Source organism: Mytilus edulis, chromosome 2 (genome assembly GCF_963676685.1).
Source record: "Mytilus edulis chromosome 2, xbMytEdul2.2, whole genome shotgun sequence".
Classification (NCBI taxonomy): domain Eukaryota; kingdom Metazoa; phylum Mollusca; class Bivalvia; order Mytilida; family Mytilidae; genus Mytilus; species Mytilus edulis.
This window is the reverse complement of record NC_092345.1, coordinates 101,077,162-101,100,822: the sequence shown is the minus strand read 5'-3', so window position 1 is coordinate 101,100,822 and position 23,661 is coordinate 101,077,162. Positions and strand designations below refer to the sequence as shown.

Genomic DNA, 23,661 nt, shown 5'->3' with positions numbered 1-23,661 from the left:
GATCTGACTACTTCTATTTTTGATACTAAGAATATTTAGTAATAACAATACCCAGTCGGTGGCAAATTTGAAACAACTATGAACTCCAAATGGGCGCCTTTCATTTCTCTTTTTATAATCTTAAATCAATCCTTATTCTATCTTACTTTTGAGATATAGTTTTTCAAATGTGACGTCATTATTGTGATGTTTCAGAAATTCAGATGTGACGTAATTTTTGTTCCTTTTCACCACTTCGTATGTGACGTCATTTTTATGATGTTTTGCGTTGAGTCCTGGACTAAGTCGGGTGTATCTATTTTTCTGTGTTGGTCTTTGCATTATGTATTCGGGTTTTGTTTTCTGTAATTAGTAAATACTTTAGTTTCATTATGTATATCTTTTATATTCATTTGATAAAATTTACTGTTTGCATAGCATAAATTGTTCTAAATAATATGGATGTTCTTATCCTAAGCATAAAAACATAGCCGTATTTGACACAACCTTTTTCAACTTTTGATCTTCAGTGCTGTACAACTTTGTACTTTTTATCTTTTATATCTGGGCGTCACTGGTGAGTCTTGTGTGGACGAGGCGCGTTTTTTGCGTATTGAATTTTAAACCTGATGCCTTTTGTTATCTATTAATCATGTGTTTCTTTGTCTCATACGTTCTCCTATTTATTTGTATTGTAGTCCTGTAATATTATGTTGTCATTTCAATGTTATTATTCAACATTGCCATTAAAGTGCGAGGTTTTGCATGCCACAAAACCAGGTTCAACCCACCATTTTTATCTTTAAAAATGTCCTGTACCAAGTCAGGAAAATGGCCATTGTTATATTATAGTTCGTTTCTGTGTGTGTAACATTTTAACGTTGTGATTCCGTTGTGTCGTTTGTTTTCTCTTATATTTGAGTGTGAATTCAAATTACTATAAGACGTCTCACGGTACTTTTCTATCCCAAATTCATGTACAAATGTATTTGATTTTAATGTTGTATTTGTTATTCTCATCGGATTTTGTCTAATGCTTAGTCCGTTTCTGTGTATGTTACATTTTAATGATGTGTCGTTGTTCTCTTTTATTTAATGCGTTTTCCTCAGTTTTAGTTTGTTACCCCAATTTTGTTTTTTTGTGCATAGATTTACGAGTTTTGAACAGCGGTATACTACTGTTGCCTTTATTTTGCAATTATTTTTGTATTTATACTTAATAAAAAATAGCGGATGGAAACACTAACAGTACACGTCTCTATAATAATGATTGGCATTGAAGTATGTCTTATGTCATATAACTAATCCCAGGATATGTTAGCTTAGGTTTTATGAAACAATCTGTCTGAGGTAATGACACTGAGCTGAAAACAACTTCGTCATTGAATCAGATCTCCGATTCACCTTACTAAACTTCAGAATCGATTCATTATGACTTCTTGTACTACAGGAGTAACATTGAATGTTATAATTAAAACTAAAGTGGTATTTAATCAAGAATTAAGCCCAGTAGGATTGCGTCTTGGTTGATTCACTGATTATTTGCAGTAACCTAGAATAATTGGAGATTAATTAGATTTCTCTAAACCAATTCCAAAGATTACAAATTTACGTTATTGTTATAGAAAACGTGTTATTCTAGTGTCGGATAACCTTTGAATTATAAACAGTATACTTCATTGCTGTTAGATCTTACCACCCTCCGCGCTTACAGTTAATTTGCATTAAAATGAAAAATGAAAGTAAGGTGTAAAAAACGTTAGCAACGGCATTAATACATTATATCAGAAATCACCATTGCACCTGTCCTTGAAAATAAATGATTAATTTGTATTCACGATTAGAATCATCATTTTAATTAATATTGTTAGAATACATGGAATATTTACCACTAAACGTAAGGCAAACACAAATAAATCATATCCCAAAATCACAATATGGAAATAAAAGTTCACTTTCTGTCTTAAAGACAGTGTCGGGGTAGATATCCCGAATTTTGATTATTTTTAGTTGAGGTTAAGTTTGTATTTATGCTCATATTTTTGTCTACTCATTAAGGTCTGTTCTGACCTGAAAGAGCGGCAACATGCAAACTTTTGAATAAAATCAAAGATATTACTCATTTGAAGGGATATACCTGAATCTTAAGTCTTACATGCTTAGAGCTTAAATCTCTAGGAAGGAAATCAATAATTTAGGAGTACTAATTCCTTTTTCATACTTGTGTGCACGTATTAAAAAATAGATATTTATATAATTACATTGTGTCAAACATCAAATTTATTCCTTCAGTGTATGTTCACTTGTGTTAATATGTCTTTTGATTGAGTTAGGTCATTTTAATTGATATTTTATAATGTGTCTTTCTATGTTGTGATGTTACACTATTAATTAAGACAAGGATGGAACTTTTAAACCCTCTGCATTTGTTCTTAGTCGGTAATCTAGGATTCAGTAGTTGTCGTTTGTTGATGGGTTTTTTATGTAAATTAGATCGTTAGTTTTCCGAATTTAAATGGTTTTACAATGGTATTTGTTTGGGGTCCTTCATACCTTGCTGTTCGGTGTGACCCAAGGCTCCATGTTGAAAACCGTACTTTGACGGCATTCATACCACATCGTCTTATATCTATATACATATTTAATGCGTATTTCGACATATATAGTTTTGATATCCCTCCCATCTCACACCGGTTTAATAGTGGAGTAATAGATGTTCAGTATAAAGTCTTCAGAGTAAGCTTAAGTTAATTATTATACACAAGTAAAGCTATGTGATAATGCAACCAGAGCACAAATGCCACAGATACCAAAACGAGGGAATTCTGAATTGATTAATATGCTATTATGTCAGTAAACCGCCCATATAAAGACACTTAAAACTTTGACAACATCGTATTGCGACTTAATACATTCGTTTCTTGAATGCCAATATAAGTTTTTGTTTTGACGAAGCACACACTTACAAGTACATGTAGAAATATCAAGATGTATGTTTTCCTTATAGAGTTCAGTTTTTTTGTTATATTACCTTTCACCATTACAAGTGCACTATTTAGCCGCCTATTCAGAATTCAAATTTATTATCGTCAGTAGGACTCCCTGACTGAACCCCAAAGACTCTCTGACATTATAAAGATCAATCAAGATTTAACTATATCATGATCAATTTGCTACAATATATTATCCGTTCACTTAATTAGTACTAACTGCTATCATTCAATATTTTATGCCATCGAAGCCCGTCAAATTCACCACGAATTACGTGTAACTTACCGACTGTAGCGTCAATCGTGTTTTACAATATGCCTTAAAAAAATGTCAAACAGACCATCCATATATATGCATCATTTTGATGTAGAAAAATATACAATTCGTTGATATTGTGTGCAACAACTGGACATATGCATTGTTATTTCTTGATATTGGTTTGATATCGTCACATTATGTACCTACACTGGATGATGTCCTGTTCGTTGCAGTTTGTTTGTATGTCTGTTTTTTTGTTCTGTGTAGTCTTTTGTTGTTTGTTTATATAGTCTGTTGTTCTGTCCGGTATTTTTATGCAGTATAAAGTAAAGTAACAAAAATACGGAACGTCACTAGCAAATAGAAAAGTCAAATGCTAAAACTCATCAAACGAATTGCTAGAAACCATAATTTTCCTGACTTTTTACAGGCATTTTTAATGTCGAAAAGGGTGAATTGAAGCTGGTTATAAAACTAGTGATACCTCTTACCTATATATTTGATCTATGATAAGCAAAGCCCTTTATTGTATAAGTTATAAGTAAATGTCCAGACGGCCTATATCTTAATTGAAGTAATTTAAATATCAACTCAGAAAGATCCCTTTGTTTCTAAGCTCTTCCTTTTTTAATAAGCTGTGGATATTCAACTATTTTTGACTCGGGCATCACTAAAGAGATATGTATAGTCGAAATGTGCAACTGGGACAAAACAATTGATACCGTAATGTTGTTATAACAGATATTATAGCAACACGGCCGACACTCGGCTAACCGAGAGATTGGTCGGTTACTCTATATTGAGTATGCGGCTATATGGGCGATTGGTCTGTTAATCGGGTTGGTTACACGTCTGTTAAGAGTAAAACGCTTAATTTAATGTTAAACTCTATTAAATATACAGTTTTTTGACATGTTATGAGAACCAAATCAAGAAAAGAAAAGTGTCTGACAAAATGATATCTATCATAGAACATTTTGCACTTGTAAAACATTTCTTAGTCTGCGCAGTTTTCAGTAAAACTAAAAGGCGTAGCGCAAGTATGTAGTATTTATGCTTATACGCATAGCAATTTTTTTAATAAAAAGCGAAACAAACAAATTTAGATATCATTTAAAGGACAAAAAAAAGTCCTGTGGTTCTAAAAAATAAATTTACATTAGTAAATATTCCATAATTGTAAAATAACGTGAATAATACCACGTTTTAGTGAAAATTATGGGAATAAAGTCTGTTAATGGGTTGGACAATTGAAATTGTGTCAGTTAAGAGTTATTTAGCCACGACAATAATTTTGCTACCTTTATATTTTCCCCTAGAAAAATTTACGAATGAGATGTTCCTGAGTAAACAAAAATGACAATACGTTGCCACAGAATCCTAGAAAGAGCATTTTTATTTGACTTTCTTTGCATTTTATTGAAGGGTGTGTCACTTCAATATAGCGTGATATGGATTGGCCTCTGGTATATGCATGAATTTTTTATTGACGTTTTCAATCAGCCTGAATTTTTGTGTCTATTCGAAGTAGCACGTTCTTAATTCCGACTGAAAGTGTCTTTCTAATACAACACAGGGTACTTATAACGTGTTCTCGTTCACATATGAACATGATATTTGTCACTGGACGTTAAACCATAATTCGTCAGCATCATTCAATTGTTTCTTTTCTTCTATTACTTAATCATATGTTGTTTACAAATCAATCTAAAGAAGTAAACGGAAAGGAGCGAATGCAGCTACATTTGGTTATTTTAAGTTTCAATTCATTTTATTCCGTTTAGTTCCTTTCTACATAAATGCAGAGGTGAACTACAGTTGTCTATGGTGTCCTGTGAAGTCCATTTCGCGTTTTCGCGATTTCGCCTTTCATATTCTATAGGGCGAAAACGCAAAATCGTGAAAAGGCGAAATCGCGAAGTCGAAAACGCGAAAATGCGAAGTCGAAAACGAGAAATCGGTTTCGCGTTTTCGCGTTTTCGCCATATAGAATATGTAAGGCGAAAACGCTAAAGCGCTAAAACGCAAAATGGCATTAACCTGCCACCATAGTTGTCCGCATGTAAACTTCTAGAATTTGTCACCAATATAAGTACATCGCAATCCGTTACTGTTTCAACAGAAATCGGTGTTTCATGTGTGTATTCTTAAACAAGACTTTAGTATTATTTTTCTCTCATTTTTAGCAATGTATCACTCTCTACTGTCCTTATATATTATTCTATATTCTGCGTTTCCATCCAGATTCTCGTGTATATCATGAGGGTTCAGATTGGGGGTATTTTTTATTTCTTTATTCTTTAAATTGTTATGTCATTTTTTTCTACATTTTATTTATCTTACTCATTATTCTTTTTTTTCTTCATATTTTGTCATCCCAATATATTTTACTTACTGATGTTTAGTTACATTACGACGTTTATCTATGATTTATATACTGGTTACCGATGTAGATGACAAATTTGTGTCATTCATGACAATTAAACAGAATCAACATGATATATGCGATCATTCTTTAATATTACACTTTATGAAATAATTTTTATCAATTTTCAATTTCATGTTATGTTTCATTGCTCATGTGTTGTTTTTGTATATTTTAGCCGCTCGTCTTGAGCCTACTCATTTGATCCGATAACACCCCATATAGCAATAAAATTATACTTTTATTGCCGTTCATAACTCTAAACAGACCATTTAACAGACCGGGTTTTACACATCCGACCCATTAACAGACCAGGTTTTAAATAAAGATTAATTTATGTCACCAAAATACAGATTTTCGTGTAGATTTTTCACACAATGATATTAATATGGTTAACAAACATAATGCCTTTCTTTTTTCGATGTTCAAAATATTGAATGCAAGTAAATTTAACCAATGTGTCATTTTGTGTACATTTTATGTGTGTAAAATGTGTATAAATTTATTGATGAGTAACCCGCCTTTTCATTTTATAGATCGTACATCGAAGCTAGAAAAATAATAATTACACCACTGAATTCAGTACATTGAATTGTTTTGTTAGACATGAATACTTTTTTATGATGAAAATATATTTAGAAAGTTATACAATGAAACATGCTGAACTTTCAATGATTTTCTCGATAACACCTGATTAACAGACTTTAGCCAACCCGATTAACAGACCAACCGCCGATATAGCCGCATACTCAATATAGATTAACCGACCAATCTCTCGGTTAGCCGACTGTCGGCCGTGAGCAACATACAATGTCCTTTCATAAGTTCATTATGTATCATTGTGCACCGATATTACCACAGAAAATTATATTTGAAAAGTAATCTTTGACTAAAATTAAACCAATCATCCTTTAGAAAAGTCATTCAAATAGACAGATGGCTTTATATTAGTAATAACACAGTATGCTATAATATTCTGCCTGTAATTGGCGTCTTATATTGACAATAAAATATATTTGATTTGATTTGATTATATTTCTAAATGTAATTATATCGTAGTTTGAAATATATTTAGGTTCATCTCTTTGTTTAATAATAACCCAAGTAAAGACGAATTTTTCTTTGGCAGAAATACTAACAATTTGTTCTTAAATGTTTTCCTCGTCATCTCAGTTTCTTCCTTTTATTATGTTCAATTTGTTTGTTCTTTTTCCTTTTCCCCTGCATTTTTTTTATGTCTCTTAGATTTCAGGTCATGACACACGTAATAATAAAATGTTATTTCGCAAAAACTTCGTTTTACTTGTAACATATGATAAACAATTTAATACATATTTTAGTAGCGTCTGTTAACGAGCTGTGTCGAGGTGGTTGTCTTCTAGGGAAGTTACTGTGACATAATCAAAGAAATAATCGAACTTTTAGTCTTGTAGAAAGTACAAAATCAGATCCTCATTTTAATGAAAAAGTGCTGATATTTCAGACATAAACTAGTTATAGCAGTTGAAGTGATCTGTCAACATCAACTCAAAATCAAACCAGATAGAAAACTTTGTTAATACCATTTCCAGGACAGTTTCATTTGAAATACGGAATTAAATGGTAAATTGAAAAGAAAAATGTATGTATCGCGTACAGCTTTTGGTTCAGCTAGTAACTGCGTCGTTCTTAATCAGATTCGAGTCAACATTTTTTAATTTATGTTTTGTACTAGTTCATTGCCTTTGTTGTTTTTTCTCTCGATTTTTTTAGTTAGCTATAAAAGGTACCGAAAATGTGAACTCATTTAAACGATTAAACTAACGGCATATTTTATAACAATACAATAAACGAAAAAATAACATGGCATGGTGCATGAACCGCCGACAACCACTGTTACACTGAGGCTCCTGACTTGGGACAGACACTTAAAGAACGTGGCTTGGTTAATAGATATAAGAAGAGGTTACAATGACTCCATCCAAGTCACAACTTGAAAACGTAAACCATTATAGGTCAAAGTATTGTCTTCAACACAGAGCATTGGCTTACATTAAACAGCAAGCTATTAAGAAAAAATAGCTTTTGTCAATCCACTCTAACAGGAAAACCAACGGTATAATAATAATAATAAAAAAAAAAATGAGAAACGAGAAACACTTATGCTCCGTGTTGAAGGTCGTACATTGACCTATAATGTTTTACTTTCCTAAATTGTTATTTGGACGGAGAGTTGTCTCATTGGCACTCACACCACATCTTCCTATATCTACATATCAACAAATAACAACTACTGAACATTAGGTTCCTGAATTATGACAGGTGCAAACAAATGCAACGGATTTTAACGTTTTACAGGTACCAACCTACATCCTTACCTAAAACGACAGTGTATATCACAACACAGGAAGGCGCATTATAAAATATCAATTGAAATGGATTAACTAAATCAAAAGACATATGAACACAAAAAGTGAACATACAGTTAACGAATAAATTCGATCTTTGTATCAACATTCTCCTAATTAGACAGTGGTGCATCAACAAAACGTGAATTGAGTTGAAAAAGGTTTTACTCAAAAGTGTGCTATATTGCTCCTTCTTTTCCCCTTTCCGTTAATGCATATTCACGGGGACATATGAATAAACCCATCATAGGTTCCAGTGTTGAAATTTTATATTTACGCCAAACGCGCGTTTCGTCTACAAAAGACTCATCAGTGACGCTCGAATAAATAAAATAAAGTACGAAGTTGAAAAGCATTTAGGACCACAAATTCCTAACGTGTATGTCTCAAGTACTCGACAGTTCATAGTAAAACCATTAAAAATTATGTGTGTACCTTGTTTGATTTAAACCCAATTGACAGAAAATCTAATTTGCACTTTTTTTAATGTTTGAAATATTATTCAATTGACCTTATAACGCTGTGAATACAAAGTGTTGTATAATCATTCTAGTTTTGCTATCAAACGAAGAAATGTGTTCAATTTAACACTTCATACATGGGTATACAATATTTTAATATTTACTGACAACTATTTGCTAACACAAATATGATAAAACGGTCATTTAATCACCAGGGCCCAGTTTCACGAAGCTGTCTTAGGACTAAGACATGTCTTAGGATGGTCTTACGACATATCTTAGTCCTAAGTGGGTTTCACAAAGCGGTCCTAAATTAGGACATCTCTTAAAGTTGGTCATAAAGTTAGGACAACGCGAGAGGTGTCTTATGATGGTCTTAGGATAGTTATACGTTTATTAATATAAATTACACTCATTTTTTGTATTAATTTTGAAAAAAAATATCGTATTATTATCTAATTATCTATTCTCCTGTTCCTGCTTAAAACATATATACATTGACGGATTATCAGGATTTGTCAACAATGAAAGTTCGATGTATTGATATAAAAATTGCACGATTTTATCTCTTAACCTTTTATAACCAATAAAGTCGAAATTGAATTCAACTCACTTGTACCAAAACAATGTCATAATTTTATATTCTTTTTTCTTAATTTTGCATTTAAAATTTCATATTAATATTGATGTATTGTTTAAAGATAATTTATATATAAATTACTTTTATTTTTTTATATCTATTTTGCAAATTATGTCATTATATTAATCAATACGTTTAGAATAATTTATGGTAAGACATACTACATTTACATGATTTTTTTCCGTAGATCATATTTATATTTGAAAATTTAAAGAACTTGCGACAGGTTCAGGATGTCTTAGCTAAGATGATCCTAAGACAGCTTCGAGACGAGGTCTGAGATACGTCCTAGGATAGTCATAAGAGGATCATAAGACATGTCCTAAGATATGTCTTATGACATGTCTTAGGATAGCTTCGTGAAACCGGCCCCAGAAGTATTGCATTTGCATTTTAAACATATTAATTGCAAGATACTTTAAAAATGATACGTACATTGCTGTTTCTTGTGTACTATTATTTGTCTGTTAGGCTTTTTCATTTTTAGTCATGGCGTTGTCAGTTTATTTTGGATTTATGAGTTTGATTGTTCTTCTGGAATCTGTCGCCCCTCTTTTTGTTATACATGTGACAAGATGTTCTTTTCAGTGAAACTTTGGTTTTTCCTCTGTTAGGTTCATATGGTATTCCAAATATTTTTTTTTAAACAAGATCCAGTAAATGGCATTTTGTTTAATTTTCGGAAATTAAAGTATGTTCATTCTTGACTTGTGGCCCTGATTTTAACGGAAATTGCAACATAAGAATTGTTTTCGACCTAGGAAACTGAAAGAACAAATAATTAGCTTTCGATTGATATCTCCTTGTGTGAGGTGGGTGCGTTAGAATCCTTGATAAAAAAAAAACTAATAATAACATGATAGGTACAAAAGGACGCGATATATGGCAATTTAACTTACAAAGGAGTCATGAATGATTATTTAAAAGTTAACTATTTAGGGCCAAAGGTAAACTTTGAAAATTACATTTGTATATATATTTAATAAAAGCAACGGTAGTATGCCGGCGTTCAAAGGTCATTAATCGATTAAGAGAAAACAAATACGTTTACCCTGATCATATTTTTTATTTCCGGGCTCAGTATTACCATTACCGTACAAATTAGGATGTGCTATTCCGTTTGAAATAAGTTTCAGGTACAGCCAAACTTGCTAACCAAATCTTTATATTTAGTGAAGGTTGTTCTTTTCTATTCAAGGTTTTAGTCGTAAATAATTTATAATGTCCTTCTAAAACCATTGGCTGGACCCTTAACCAAAATAAAATGATGCATATAGGTACCATACCATAAAATAAATATATGATGGTGGTACATGTATGTTTACATATGTCGTTTGATGCAAACATTATGTAATTTAGCAAAACTATTAATGGTAAAATTTAACATTTCCATCAAAGTGCACATGATAAATGTTATAACCTGTCAGAATCTAACGTTTTTATATCTATCAGGTTTTTTTTCTTATATTTTTGTCAACATAATACTGATATTTAATTTTAATATAATTCTAGGGCTAATATGAATATATTCCCTTTGTTTTAAAAAATTTCCCGGTGTGCACAAACGCCAATAAAAAAACGTTTAGAGTGCCACGACATTTTTTTAATTTTTATATTTAAAGTGTAGAGTGGCAAATTAATTCGATAAGTTTATTAAGCTTAAAATTAAAGATCAATACGATTACTATTTGTTTGCATTATTAATACTGTTATCATAAAAAAACAGGATGTGAAATGAGGTTAATCTGTCATACTTTGTTAATGTTGAACTGAATAAATATAGCTGATTTACAAACCACTCCGGTTTTCTAGAGATACTCAATATTAATAGACGTTTTGTTTCCTTTACTGTCTGATTCAAAGAAATCATCTCCAGGTTTTATATTAGAGATGAATAAACATTGAAAATGATGAAAAAAGACGTGCATGTGATTTTTCCATTTCAGTTTTTGATTTTTGGTCAGGAAGCTTACAATTTATGACCTTTTCTTGACAAATATAACCGCAAATTTGTGCATTAGATATCACACTTGCTTAATGTGTTTCTTATATAAAGTTAGGAATAATGTTTGCTTTCAAAATTTATTATGTATTATTGAATACATGCAATGGAGTGCTACTTTAAACACCGAAAACACGAACACCCTTTTGCTGTAAGAGATAATAGTGTGTTCGAAATGAAGAATGTATTCGTTCTATCAAACTTCATTAATCTGTATATTTAGTATAAACCTCTAAGCGTTTTTATTGAATCATTGCAAATGAAGAAGTTTTATGGTATTTGAAATGGCCATAACTTTTTTTTATTGCAACGGGATTATACCAGTTACGGCTAATGTCAATTACTGAATGTATATTTTCAGCGCAGTTATGAAATTTCTAATCAATGATATAACAATGATTATAAGAAGACATCTGTTGTTTATGGACACTTGGATGATGTATATTTTTATCAGATTTTACTTAATGTTTCATCGATATGGTGTCCGGTAACTCGTCAATTGTTTTGTAAACAGTGAACTGATGAGAATACTGCTGATACGATGCTATAATTCGTGGCTATTTTTCATCTTTTAATATTGCAACACGGGGTCATTATTAGATTAATTAGTTTTGACCAGTGCTTCGGTTTCAGAATAGAGAAGAAGAGATCAACACTCTCTGTCCTAGTAGTGGACTACTATGTGATTTGTATATGTGATATTTTTCTAATTGTAAACAATATTTATCTGTACATAGCATTGTCTTGATTGTGTTTCTCCGGTACAAACTATTTGTCTTAGGTGTGTTTCAGCTGCATTCCCTATGATACTAACTAATAGTACTTTCTGACAAGAAACACAACCTGAGACAGTTTTCTCCTATGTTATAATTCAACATCAATGATTCCATTATTAAAAGGTTAATCTTTGTCTACACATCAATAACTCAGTAGCAGATTGTGATTAAACAGAATTGCCGTTACAATAGGAGGGGTATGATAATAGCAAAACTGTTGTCTTACAAAGTTAGTTTATTTCATCAAGACTGTCAGATTTGTGTTACTTATTGATGAATACTGAGACTGACATACACTGGATACTTAAGTGCAGAAAAGTCACTTAAAGTATCACTATGACGTATTTGACCAAAGACTGTCATTTCACTTGCAGTTTTTATTTAGTTTTATTTAGTTTTTTTACATGAATGTGACCTACCGAATTAGACTATTTACCGGATTTGTAATCACATAAGCAACACGACGGGTGCCACATGTGGAGCAGGATCTGCTTACCCTTCCGGAGCACCTGAGATCACCCCTAGTTTTTGGTGGGGTTCGTGTTGTTTATTCTTTAGTTTTCTATGTTGTGTCATGTGTACTATTGTTTTTCTGTTTATCTTTTTCATTTTTAGCCATGGCGTTGTCAGTTTGTTTTAGATTTATGAGTTTGACTGTCCCTTTGGTATCTTCCGTCCCTCTTTTAGTATGAGCAGACTAAGTAGTGGTCTTTTTCATTAGGTATACTGAAGCCCCAATCCAGATAAGCAATACAATACTCTAGAATACTAATACAACTATCTGACAAACTAATTTCTTATCAACTTTTGAAAGATTCTTGGATAGATTTGTATTTCATTTTGAATTTCAAATTAATGGAGCAACCAATGTGGTCTTATCATACTTACAACGTACTATTTTATGATATCATATTACACATTCTGATATTATATATCGTTTTATAAATGTATGATATTAATGCAAAAAATATGATAACCTTCACTCAGGATTCAGTCTAACATGACATATGCTGTTGGCCTAACATGGAATGCATGTAGCTGTATTCTAGCCAAGTGAAAGATTGAACACGTCGTGTTACTGTAGTAAATAACAGAAGTACTGCTGTAGGACAACCTAATGAAAGAACAGACAACATTAGATAAGAAAACAGCAAAAACATGGCTTTAGGATAAAAAAAAAAAACATCCCAAATTAACAACAAAAAATATAAATAAATCAAGACCACCAGATAGTTTATTACTTCAGTCAACAACAGAAGTACCGCTGAAGGATTGCCAACTAAAAGATTGGACACCAGTTACCGTGGTGAACATCAGAAGTACGACTGTAGTTTTTTGTTTTTGTTTTACCAAAGAACACATGGCAGTTACGTTAGAGAACAGACGAAGAACCACTGTTTGGTAGCAAATTGAAAGAACGATAACGTATTACTTTATCTAATAGTAGGGACACGGCTATAGAGGATAGCGATTTAAGAGAACGAAATTGTGCTACCATAGTGAACAGAAGAGGCACAGCTATAGGATAGCAACTAGAAAAAAAAACATGTTTTTATCTGATATTGTGTCTCTTTATTTTCTCACAATTTCATAACTTTTTTTATAGAAATATTTTTCTCACAATTTCATAACTTTTTTTATAGAAATACCTTGAATGGTTTTACAAACTGCCTTCATAAAGGAATACTTCTAACATAAATGCCATACTTTGTGTTCTTTAAGTCCTATTAAGCGAAATCGAGAATTTTTCCTGAAATAACCATGTCTTTTATCTAGGCACTATTTTCTGTTTTGTTTTATAGAAAAGCATTTCATTACTCTCTTTCTGTTAAGAAAAAAACAACTGTAGTGATAATCTCTCAAATTATCTAAACTTAAAGATAGATAGCTTTCTTATATTTTTTTTTGCAGTTTTAGACAAATATAACCTCTATAATTTATTTTCTTTATTACAGATAAGATTAGTTATGTTATAATGATAGATAAAAGTGACGAATGATATAATGGCTTACGATGTTGTGTTGAAGCAGAATATACATTGTAGTAATATGCTAACATAAAAACCGAATTCCAAAGTTTCTCGTCAAAACCGAAGCTATTAATTAAGGCACCACAGTTACATAGGCTTGATAGGAAGGTCTCATAAAAAGATCAAATTAAATTATCTTTAAGTTCACTTCTGCCCTTATTGATTCGATATTCTCGTATGAGTGTTTGATTTGGTACATGTATTTCAATTTAGTTCACTTAAGTTTCCAAGTCTTTTGACATGTAATGACCAACACAATCGGACAATAAGGTAAACGTACCATTACATATCTGATAACGGTTTGACCAACACAATCGGACAATAAGGTAAACGTACCATTACATATCTGGTAACGGTTTATAGGTATTTATTTCTGAATCTTCAAGATTAAGTTCAGCAGACCAAACGTGAAGTTTCCCACTTGAATAATCAACTTCTGTTAATGAATGCAAATAGAAATGCAAGTAAGATTCAAGTACGTTAAAGAAGAATTACTTACGGTTAATATACGAAATTGATTTTAAGGTTTGCAAATCTTATTGACGACAGACTTTAAAAAGTATTTACAATATGAATATTGTTAAGTATTATATTTGTAAATGTTTTGTAATATTTGGATGGGTCAAATTCTGTCTGACCTGAAAATCGGTTAAATATAAATATTTCAATGTATAAGCTTGTAACGATTAGTAAACAAGCTGTGCTTCATTACTAAGTATTAATAACTCTTTTATATCAGTATAAAATATATAGTGAACAAAATCAATTTTCCATAAATACACTTAATTGTGGCTACGACAGCATCGGTTTAAATAAATTTTATTTCGAAAACTTAATAAAAATTTGGCTATTTACCGAAGTATAACTCCTGAAAAATAGCAAGGAGATCCCCTAAGCAGTAGTTTCATCCCGCAACATGTGCATGTATCTTATTTAAGTAAGGGAACTCGTAAAATTCTTCTGTTTAACCCTGATCTGGATAATTTGTTGTTGATAATATGTCTTTGAGAGTCTTTATTAGATGTATTCTGTTAACGTGTCTTGACATATTCACTTGAATTGTCTATTGTGGACCTCTAAATATATTTTTATGATGATCTCTAGATTTATTTTTGTCATTGAGTTTGTATGTCGTTGCCGAATTTTTATTTATGTTTATTACACATTTTGCTTTATAATATCTACGTGAAACGAGTTAGGTTTGATCAACACCCAAAGCGATCTGTTGCAATGACTTACCACATTTTTTTTATGTAAGTATTTTTATTCTTTTGTATAAAAAATGACTATTATGGGAATTTATTTGTAAAATAAGGTGCGAATGTTAATATCGATACGATTGTTAATTTTACATTACATTGATTAATGAGTCAACTGATATCATATATATCGTGTTCATACAGGACAGGAATAAAAACTTTGAATCTGAAAGGCAATGACTAGAAACAATTCATATCAAATATCACTTCTTTAGCGCATATGCATGGAAATAAAGACAGATTGTGTAATAGTGTTCAAAAGTAAGAACTAAGTACTGAAGCTAATGGTAATTCTTGATAATTCTTGTGAAGTATGCTTTGTAAGTACACTCCCTGCAATGATCTCTGTTTCTTAGTGCGTAATGCTTTATGTGGTATAAATATATTACTTTATAACGTATTTAACGTATTTGTTGATACCTGTTTCAAAAATATTTGTTGGTCATGTATTTTGCTTGAATTTTTATCAAGATATGTTTTCCTTCGTTGTTAAGGAAGTAGGCATGTTTTACTCATTACTAAATGTTATTTTTTGGACTGTAACATATACATCTCATTCTTGCATATAAATACAGAAGGTAATATCCGAAATATAAGTCACATAACTGCACTTTCTGCAAACAAACATCATGCAAACATTAATAATAAAAGTTATAATAAAACAGAATAAATAGTGATTGAAAGTGGTGATCTGACGTGTTGGTTTACAGTTTGTGTATTTGAAATATTTTCGTAATTATATCTACATTGCACGAACAGCTAGAGTGATCATCTCGACATGAAGATCCTATGGTTTTATGTTCTGTTTTACTCTGTATAATGATGCAGCTAATTTGTTTTCATGATATGATAAAATTAATAATGTTTTCAAAAATTAATTTCAATCTCTCTAATCGGAATCTTTCACGAGATTATGTATGTATAACATGTTGATGACGCAAACTGCTTCATTCAAATTGTTGCTCTCGTCTAATTTGTTATTTCCTTAAAAAAAGTAAAAGATGAGCTGAGTATATTTCCGTAGGAAAGCGTTTACCTAATTTAATATATGTTTTTTTATCTACACGGTATTAAAGTTAACATTCAAATTCAATACCTAAGTCCAAACAATACGTCGTTATTCAGTTAATAAGCTATGCTTTCGAGTGTATTTTATATTGCAATAGCATAATAATTGCACAAAGCTCGGTATTGCGTTATGCCAAAATAAATCTGTACAAATAGAACTACAGAAAATTAATAAAAGTTACATTTAAAAGTAATACTTGTGATATTCACGTGAAAATTTGCCTGTGTATGACTTTATATTTTTGAGTTGTTCTTTCGTGTTTCGATATCCCTTTAAAGGATGTCAAAAGGGAAGACGTCGTATTATATATTTAATGAATGTTTTAACCATAAACGAATAATTTGAAATGCTTTTTATGTTAAATCATTGGACGTTGAACTATACCTTACTGATACATGCCTATATATCTATAAAACAAATTTACCCTCTTATCACGACATTTTTATACCGGTCGTAGCGATGTTTTAGTGATGAACACATTATATTCTAAGACGTTAGTGCAACAGTTACTGCTTGCATTACTAACCACCTGAGAAATATAGTAATGCACAGAGAGTGTCTATGGAATATTTCCATCGTTAAAGATATTGACAATAATAAAGAAAAAGATTAAGGGATTGTAAAAGATTACCTAGAAAATCTTCAAAAGCGAGAACAAACGTTTGATATATCAAGAGAGAGAGTTAATGTGCATTATCATTGGTATTTGAAGATGAAACAATTTGATTTTAAGATGTCAGATCAATACGCTATTAATAAGCAACATTATACATAACTCTGCCGTATATCGGAAGGTTACTTTAGTTTGTATGCATTTAGAATTCATCAAACTTCATCTGAATATTAAATATTAATTAAAATTAATATACAAGTGTGCCTTTCTGATTCCAAGATGTACGATCAATTACCAATCTGTGAAATATCTATGAATATAAAGCATGAACGTTACAGAGCTACACATGCAGTTGTATCACTTAAAATCTATAGCATTTTGTTTAAGAATTATACGTAATTTTTAATTAATAATGAAAATTTGGTATGAGGTAATCGGGTTCATTTTTCGAGTAGAAATAAGTCAGTCTTGATAATTTATAATGAGCGAAACAACACCAAAATCGTCAAAATAAACGTAACGTCATGACGGTGTCAAGCTTCAAAATCGAAGATTTTCATACATGACTAAAATTTCAAAGAGTATAGAAATATAAACTAAGCCGACTGTCCTTACTATCCGGAACATGAAGACTACTGCTTCTTTAATTGTAGTCATTGTACAGACTCTAAATTATATGCGAATGCGATGAAATAATTGTCATCCAAAATATATGCATAAATAAAGATGTCTTTTGCAACATATTGAAACGAAAGTAAAATCTTTATAAAAAAATTGAACACCATAATATTATGTTTATGGAGCCTTATTGTTTGCCAAATTTGATTGTAATTATTAATTTACATATTTTCATTAAGTATAGATGTACTTGGTACTTCTATCAACTGTTCAGTATGTTTGTTTCAATTACTGTCGGTATTAATTAGGTTATCATTAGGTGCACTGCAGCAGTACCGGGTAATAACTAATACCAACTATGTGTAATGACCATGTCAATGCGGGAAGTCTTTATTCCTTACTCACTGACCAGAAGTAAACTGATTGAAGCTGACAACCAGAAGTCAAGGTTGAGGTCATGTTCATCACAACTTCCGTTCGATATCAATGAATGACAATTTGTTTTAGTCAGTATGAATGGTTATGTCAGAGCCAGTCGTTTTAAGAATTTTCCATGACAATCAACATGTGAAAATAGAGAATTAGAAATAGTAAACAACAATACAGATCGATTAACGTGACTCGATCTTTTTAATAAATGCCAATACTTGATAATTTGCTGCATCTAAACCTTGTATTTCCTTAAACCAGGAAAAGCAAAGTTTTACACAATTATTCCTTTTATTTGTATTTTGAAGGCTGAACAGTAGGGCCGAAGGTTTGTGTATTACGGAAGTTAAATGAAATGTTTATGTAAAAGTGTTTTGTATATGAATCAGTGACTCCGAAAAGGTATCTAAAGATTTTAGAATATTTAAAATACCTCCAATTCCATGTTGCCAGATGATTTTTTTCTGATAACTATGAATGACTATAAGGTTCATTATATGTTCAATACTGCCACATATCCATCACTTTCAACCAGAGAAGATGCAGCAATCGCTGCCATTTTTTTATTTTTCTAAAGTTAAAAACTGTAAATTATACAAGACATCTATCACCTCATCAAAGACAATGCATTAATAAGGAAATCAAATAGAGGTCATTTTCAATAATTTCCCATTATTGTTTGCCAACTTATAATTTGTATAAACTAAAAAGAGAATGCAAAAATTATTTCGTCTTGTGTTTTACATTTGAAATTTAAAATCTTACATAGCGTTTGAGCCAAAGGACCCAAAACTCGATTCGAACCATGGTCCCAGTAATTACTCCCCTTTCTAGGCTAACATTAAAATCAGTGAAATTAAGAACACTAAAAAAGGCAGATAATAAATCAAATTTGAAACCTAATTTGTTTAAAAGAAAAGTAGTCATGCTCTCCTTCTTTGAAATAAATCTCATATTGTAAAGCGTTATTCTGTGGCTTTTCGTAAGGGAACATTCAGTTCCTACTTGGAATACTATATATTCGTTTGAAGTGGCAATCTAAAGTCCAATTTCCCAACACTTAACAGAACAGCAAACACATTTCATAAACGAACACACTTAAAAAAGAAAGAGAAAGAACACGACGACTCCTATTACAGGTCTTCTTCGCCAGTCGTTAAATGACCCATTAGATTAGCATATTTATCTGACGATATCGGGATATCAGTATTTAGTAGGATCTTAACATGAACTTGTGATTCGTTACAAACCGGTATTTAAAAAAAATAAACAAACAAATGTCGAAATGTTCAGGACTTAATTAAATCTGTATTTGGGTAAGATGATACAAGCATACGATTTTTATTCGTCTTACACTTTGAGAAGCAAATAATCTTTTACTACTTTATTAAAATATTGTGTAAAAACGTTAATTATAAGCTATAAAAGTCAAGTGGCTCCAGCATTTTTCTGAGGAAATTAAAAAAAAATTCAAAGAAATATTTTTACAGTGGGTTAGCTTTCATTAGTCTTCCCTATCCTATCCTATAGATTAACAACTCTTGGTTATATTTATAATTTAGAATCTTCATTGAAGGTGGAGCACGAATGCACAGTTTATTAATTATATTGATGTGCCATTTGTATGCAAGAGTGACATTCCTTTGTTTTATGTGTCGATTCGAAAAAGAGTTCTGGGAGTATTGTCTCCCTTTAACAGGTCCATTAGTTTATAATTAAGTATAGGTTTCTGATATAATTTTGAATAATTACAAAATGCATCAATTCAATATATTTCAGTTTTTGTTATTGGTGTATCAAAAACATTGATGTACGAATATAATTTCATAAATTTTGAAACGTTTAAAATGATTACATACCAATAGAGAGAACCGTTCATCATTTTTGAAAAAGACTATAAATGAAAGTCGAATTACTTAACTCCCCTTCTTGATAAATTGATTGGAAAACCAATTTTGAATTAATTGCCATTGTTTTACAAACACTTGTCTTTTAAAAAATATATCTAGATGGAAATCATTACTAACAAAAAGGTTAATACTAACAACTCTGTACATACCAAAGATGGCACCAAAGAGGTTTGTCTCTTGGTGTTTTCATGTAAATAGTAAATAAATAATTTTAATGATAAAAAAAAGATTGGAAAACCAACCAGAGATATCTAACATTAATCACAGAAAGGGACTTGAAAGTAATTTTTAATTGTAGCTTATTTAACGTTAAAACAATTTTTCACTATAAACGAATGTTCATGTACACAAATATAAGGACTTTGTTAGCTAAATCTACAAATTTTATTAGATATTATGAATTTTTATCACAATAGATGAATATGCTAATTAGATTTTTGTTTTATAATTACGACAAAACTTAACTAGCTCAGAGATGACCTGCCGGCCTGAGAGTTTTTGTCATTATGATCTCTAGTTGATATTTATACATTTGAGAGGTAATTGTCCTTTCTAACTAAGAATCACCATTTCAAGAAAAAAACTGTTTAGGAGATTGCATGCCTTTATCATATTTATACGTCTCAATATTTTCTATCTATTCATAAAGGAAAACATTGAGAAAAAAATATAAGGAAAGTATGCAAAAACTATTTTTGGTATTGAAGCCAACTATCCACACACAACACACATTACTATAAAACATTTAAATTTCATGTTGAAATATAGTTCTGATTTTTATTTTCAGATGATCTGTATTGTAATACTACTTCGGACTTCTTTGGCTGCTGGAATTTTACGAGAGCTGGTACAGCAATGACAAAACCATGTCCTTATCTTCCAGGTTTTAACACAAAAGGTACAGAAAAATTAAATTATTTGTTATCCAAGGATACTTGTTTAAAATAAATTTCAAAGCAGACGAAAAAAAGGAATCGGAAAAGGAATCGAAGATATCAACTGATTTCTTTCACAGTTATACAATTATATGCGTCTATGTTATTTATGATATTAAAATACAAGTACTGTACAAAAGTTTTGTTTTTGTTTGGTTTTAATTGTGTGTAACACTACTCGATGCAATTTATCTAATTATATTTTGTATTCTTTATATGCTAGTTTTTTTTTATGTCTTTTTAATGCTCTGAGCTTTCATGATGAAGGTGAATCCAAAAAAGCGCTTTGGATATGAAATTTATAATGTGTTGCTTTCTTTTTTTATTTACAGAAATAGCATATAAAAATTGTTCAGAAAATGGTACATGGGAACGTGCTAATTATATGAAATGTCGAATGACCAGAGAAATAGAGGAGGTTCGTCTCAATATCAATAAATCGCTAATACAAGAACTGTTTTGTTCGATTTGAGGAATTCAATTTCCGACAATCAGAAACTATAATCAAAGTTTCACATAAAAAAAAATATCATAATGATTTTAGTTAGATATCTGTCGTTAAAACCTTAATGATATTTTGTAATACAAGGTAAAACAAAATACCGAACTCCAAGAAAATTCAAAACGGAAAGTCTTTTATCAAATGGCAAAATCATAAGCTCCAACACATCAAACAAATGGAAAACAACGTTCTGTTGTCGTTTTCAAACAAATTTCCGGAAATGCACGAAGTTGCATGTGATAAACGTCACGGAAATTAACGGAAAGGCATGTGATAACATTCCGGAAGCAGTCAATAAAGGTACCTTTATCAGCCCGCTATGGAAATTCTTAGGAATCTGGTTAATAAACCTAATAATCCTTTCATAGCCTTTTGATATTTTAAAATGTTATTGAACTATAAAATTCTAGTAATATTTTATACAAGTATAATCATGATAAAGACATTATATTATTTTGCGTTTTATAACATAATACACTTTATTAAAATAGTGTACCTTTACATTCAAAACGAGATATAGCACTAGCAGATTTGATTAAATGTCCTGAGAAATTAATACGTCTTTTAAGCACTTTATTCATTGACCTTCATAATACATTTTGTTGCTGTTAAAAAGATTCAATTAAATGATTTATTGTGTATCTTCACATATATTTGACATTTACCGATGATGAACCAAGATGAGTTTAAATTTTGTATAAAGAAAATTCGAAAGCGTACACTTTTTATACATATATCTATCTATATTGAGAATGTCTTTTATTGCAGGATTTGAACAAGGAAGTGTTGAATGCTTTTCGTCATATATACATATCACTGGTTGGATTTTCTATATCAATAACCTTATTGGTGATATCATTATTTATATTTTTTAAATTTAGGTAAGTAGTGCTATGTTATAAATATTATATATAATATAAAAAGAAAAAAATCACAAAAATTACGAACTCAAAATCTCTGCTGCGAAACCAACAGCACAGTTCTTCAGTGAATTATTCAAACAACCAAATTAAGAATTAAAACTGTTATGCTTTGAAACATCCAAACAACTCAGTTAAGAAACTAAGAAACAAAAACGTTCTGCTGGGAAGTATCCAAAGTCTACGCAAAGAGATCAAACCTCTCTGTCGTGAAAAATCCAAATTCTACGGCAAAGAGACAAAACCTCTCTGCCGTGAAACATTCAAATACTACAGCAAAGAGACCAAACCTCTCTTCTGTGAAACATTCAAATACTACAAAAAAGAAACTGAAACTCTATTCTGTGAGACATCCATATACTAAGGTAAAGGAACCAAACCTCTCTGCCGTGAAACATCCAAACAACGCAGTTAAGAAACTAAACATTTCTTCTGAGAACCACACAAATACTACAGAAAAGAGACGAAACCACTCTTCTGTGAAACATCAAAATATTAAGATTAAGAAACTACAATTTCTGCTGTGAATCATTCAAATTCTACAGAAAAGATACTAAACCTCTCTTCTGTGAAACATCCAAATACAGCGGTTAAGGGCCAAACCTCTCTTCTGTGAAACATTCAAATACTACAAAAAAGAAACTGAAATTCTATTCTGTGAGACATCCATATACTAAGGTAAAGGAACCAAACCTCTCTGCCGTGAAACATCCAAACAACGTAGTTAAGAAACTAAACATTTCTTCTGACAACCACACAAATACTACAGAAAAGAGACGAAACCACTCTTCTGTGAAACATCAAAATATTAAGATTAAGAAACTATAATTTCTGCTCTGAATCATTCAAATTCTACAGAAAAGATACTAAACCTCTCTTCTGTGAAATATCCAAACAAATAAGTTGATAATAATAATAAAAAAAAATCTGCTGTGAACCATCTAAAACTACAGAAAAAAGACCGAAATCGCTTCCGTGAAACATCAAAATACTTCAGCAAAAGGGTTAAACCTCTCTACTGCGACACACCCATGCACTTAGGTAAAGGAACAAAAACTCTCTGCCGAGAAAGATCCAAATACTTTGGTAAAGGGACCAAAACCTATCAACCGTGAAACATCCAAGCAACTCAGTTAAGAAACAAAACCGTTTTACAGTTAAACATCTAAACACTACAGAAAAGATACATAACCTCTCTTCTTTGGAACATCTAAATACTAATGTAAAGGTACCAAAACCTCTCTTCTGTGAAACATCCAAATACTACAAAAAAGAAACTAAACCTATTCTGTGAATCATCCTTATATTAAGGTAAAGGGACCACAGCTCTCTGCTGTGAAACATCCAATCAACTCAGTTCAGAAACAGAATCTTTCTACTGAGAACCTTACAAATACTACAGAATAGTGACAAAATCTCTCCTCTGTCGTGAAACATCAAAATATTAAGGTGAATGGG

At 31.0% G+C, this 23,661-nt stretch overlaps 1 protein-coding gene across 2 annotated transcripts in view; it reads left to right on the top strand.

Moving 5' to 3' along the window:
• The window catches only part of LOC139513721 (calcitonin receptor-like), a 61,957-nt gene that overhangs the window by 19,598 nt on the left and 18,698 nt on the right, over window positions 1-23,661 (top strand). For both annotated transcript variants that reach the window (XM_071302467.1, XM_071302466.1), the window contains exons 3-5: window positions 20,634-20,744; window positions 21,114-21,199; window positions 22,052-22,164. In XM_071302467.1, coding sequence (XP_071158568.1) covers window positions 20,634-20,744; window positions 21,114-21,199; window positions 22,052-22,164 — 310 coding nt within the window. The remainder of the gene's footprint in view (window positions 1-20,633; window positions 20,745-21,113; window positions 21,200-22,051; window positions 22,165-23,661) is intronic.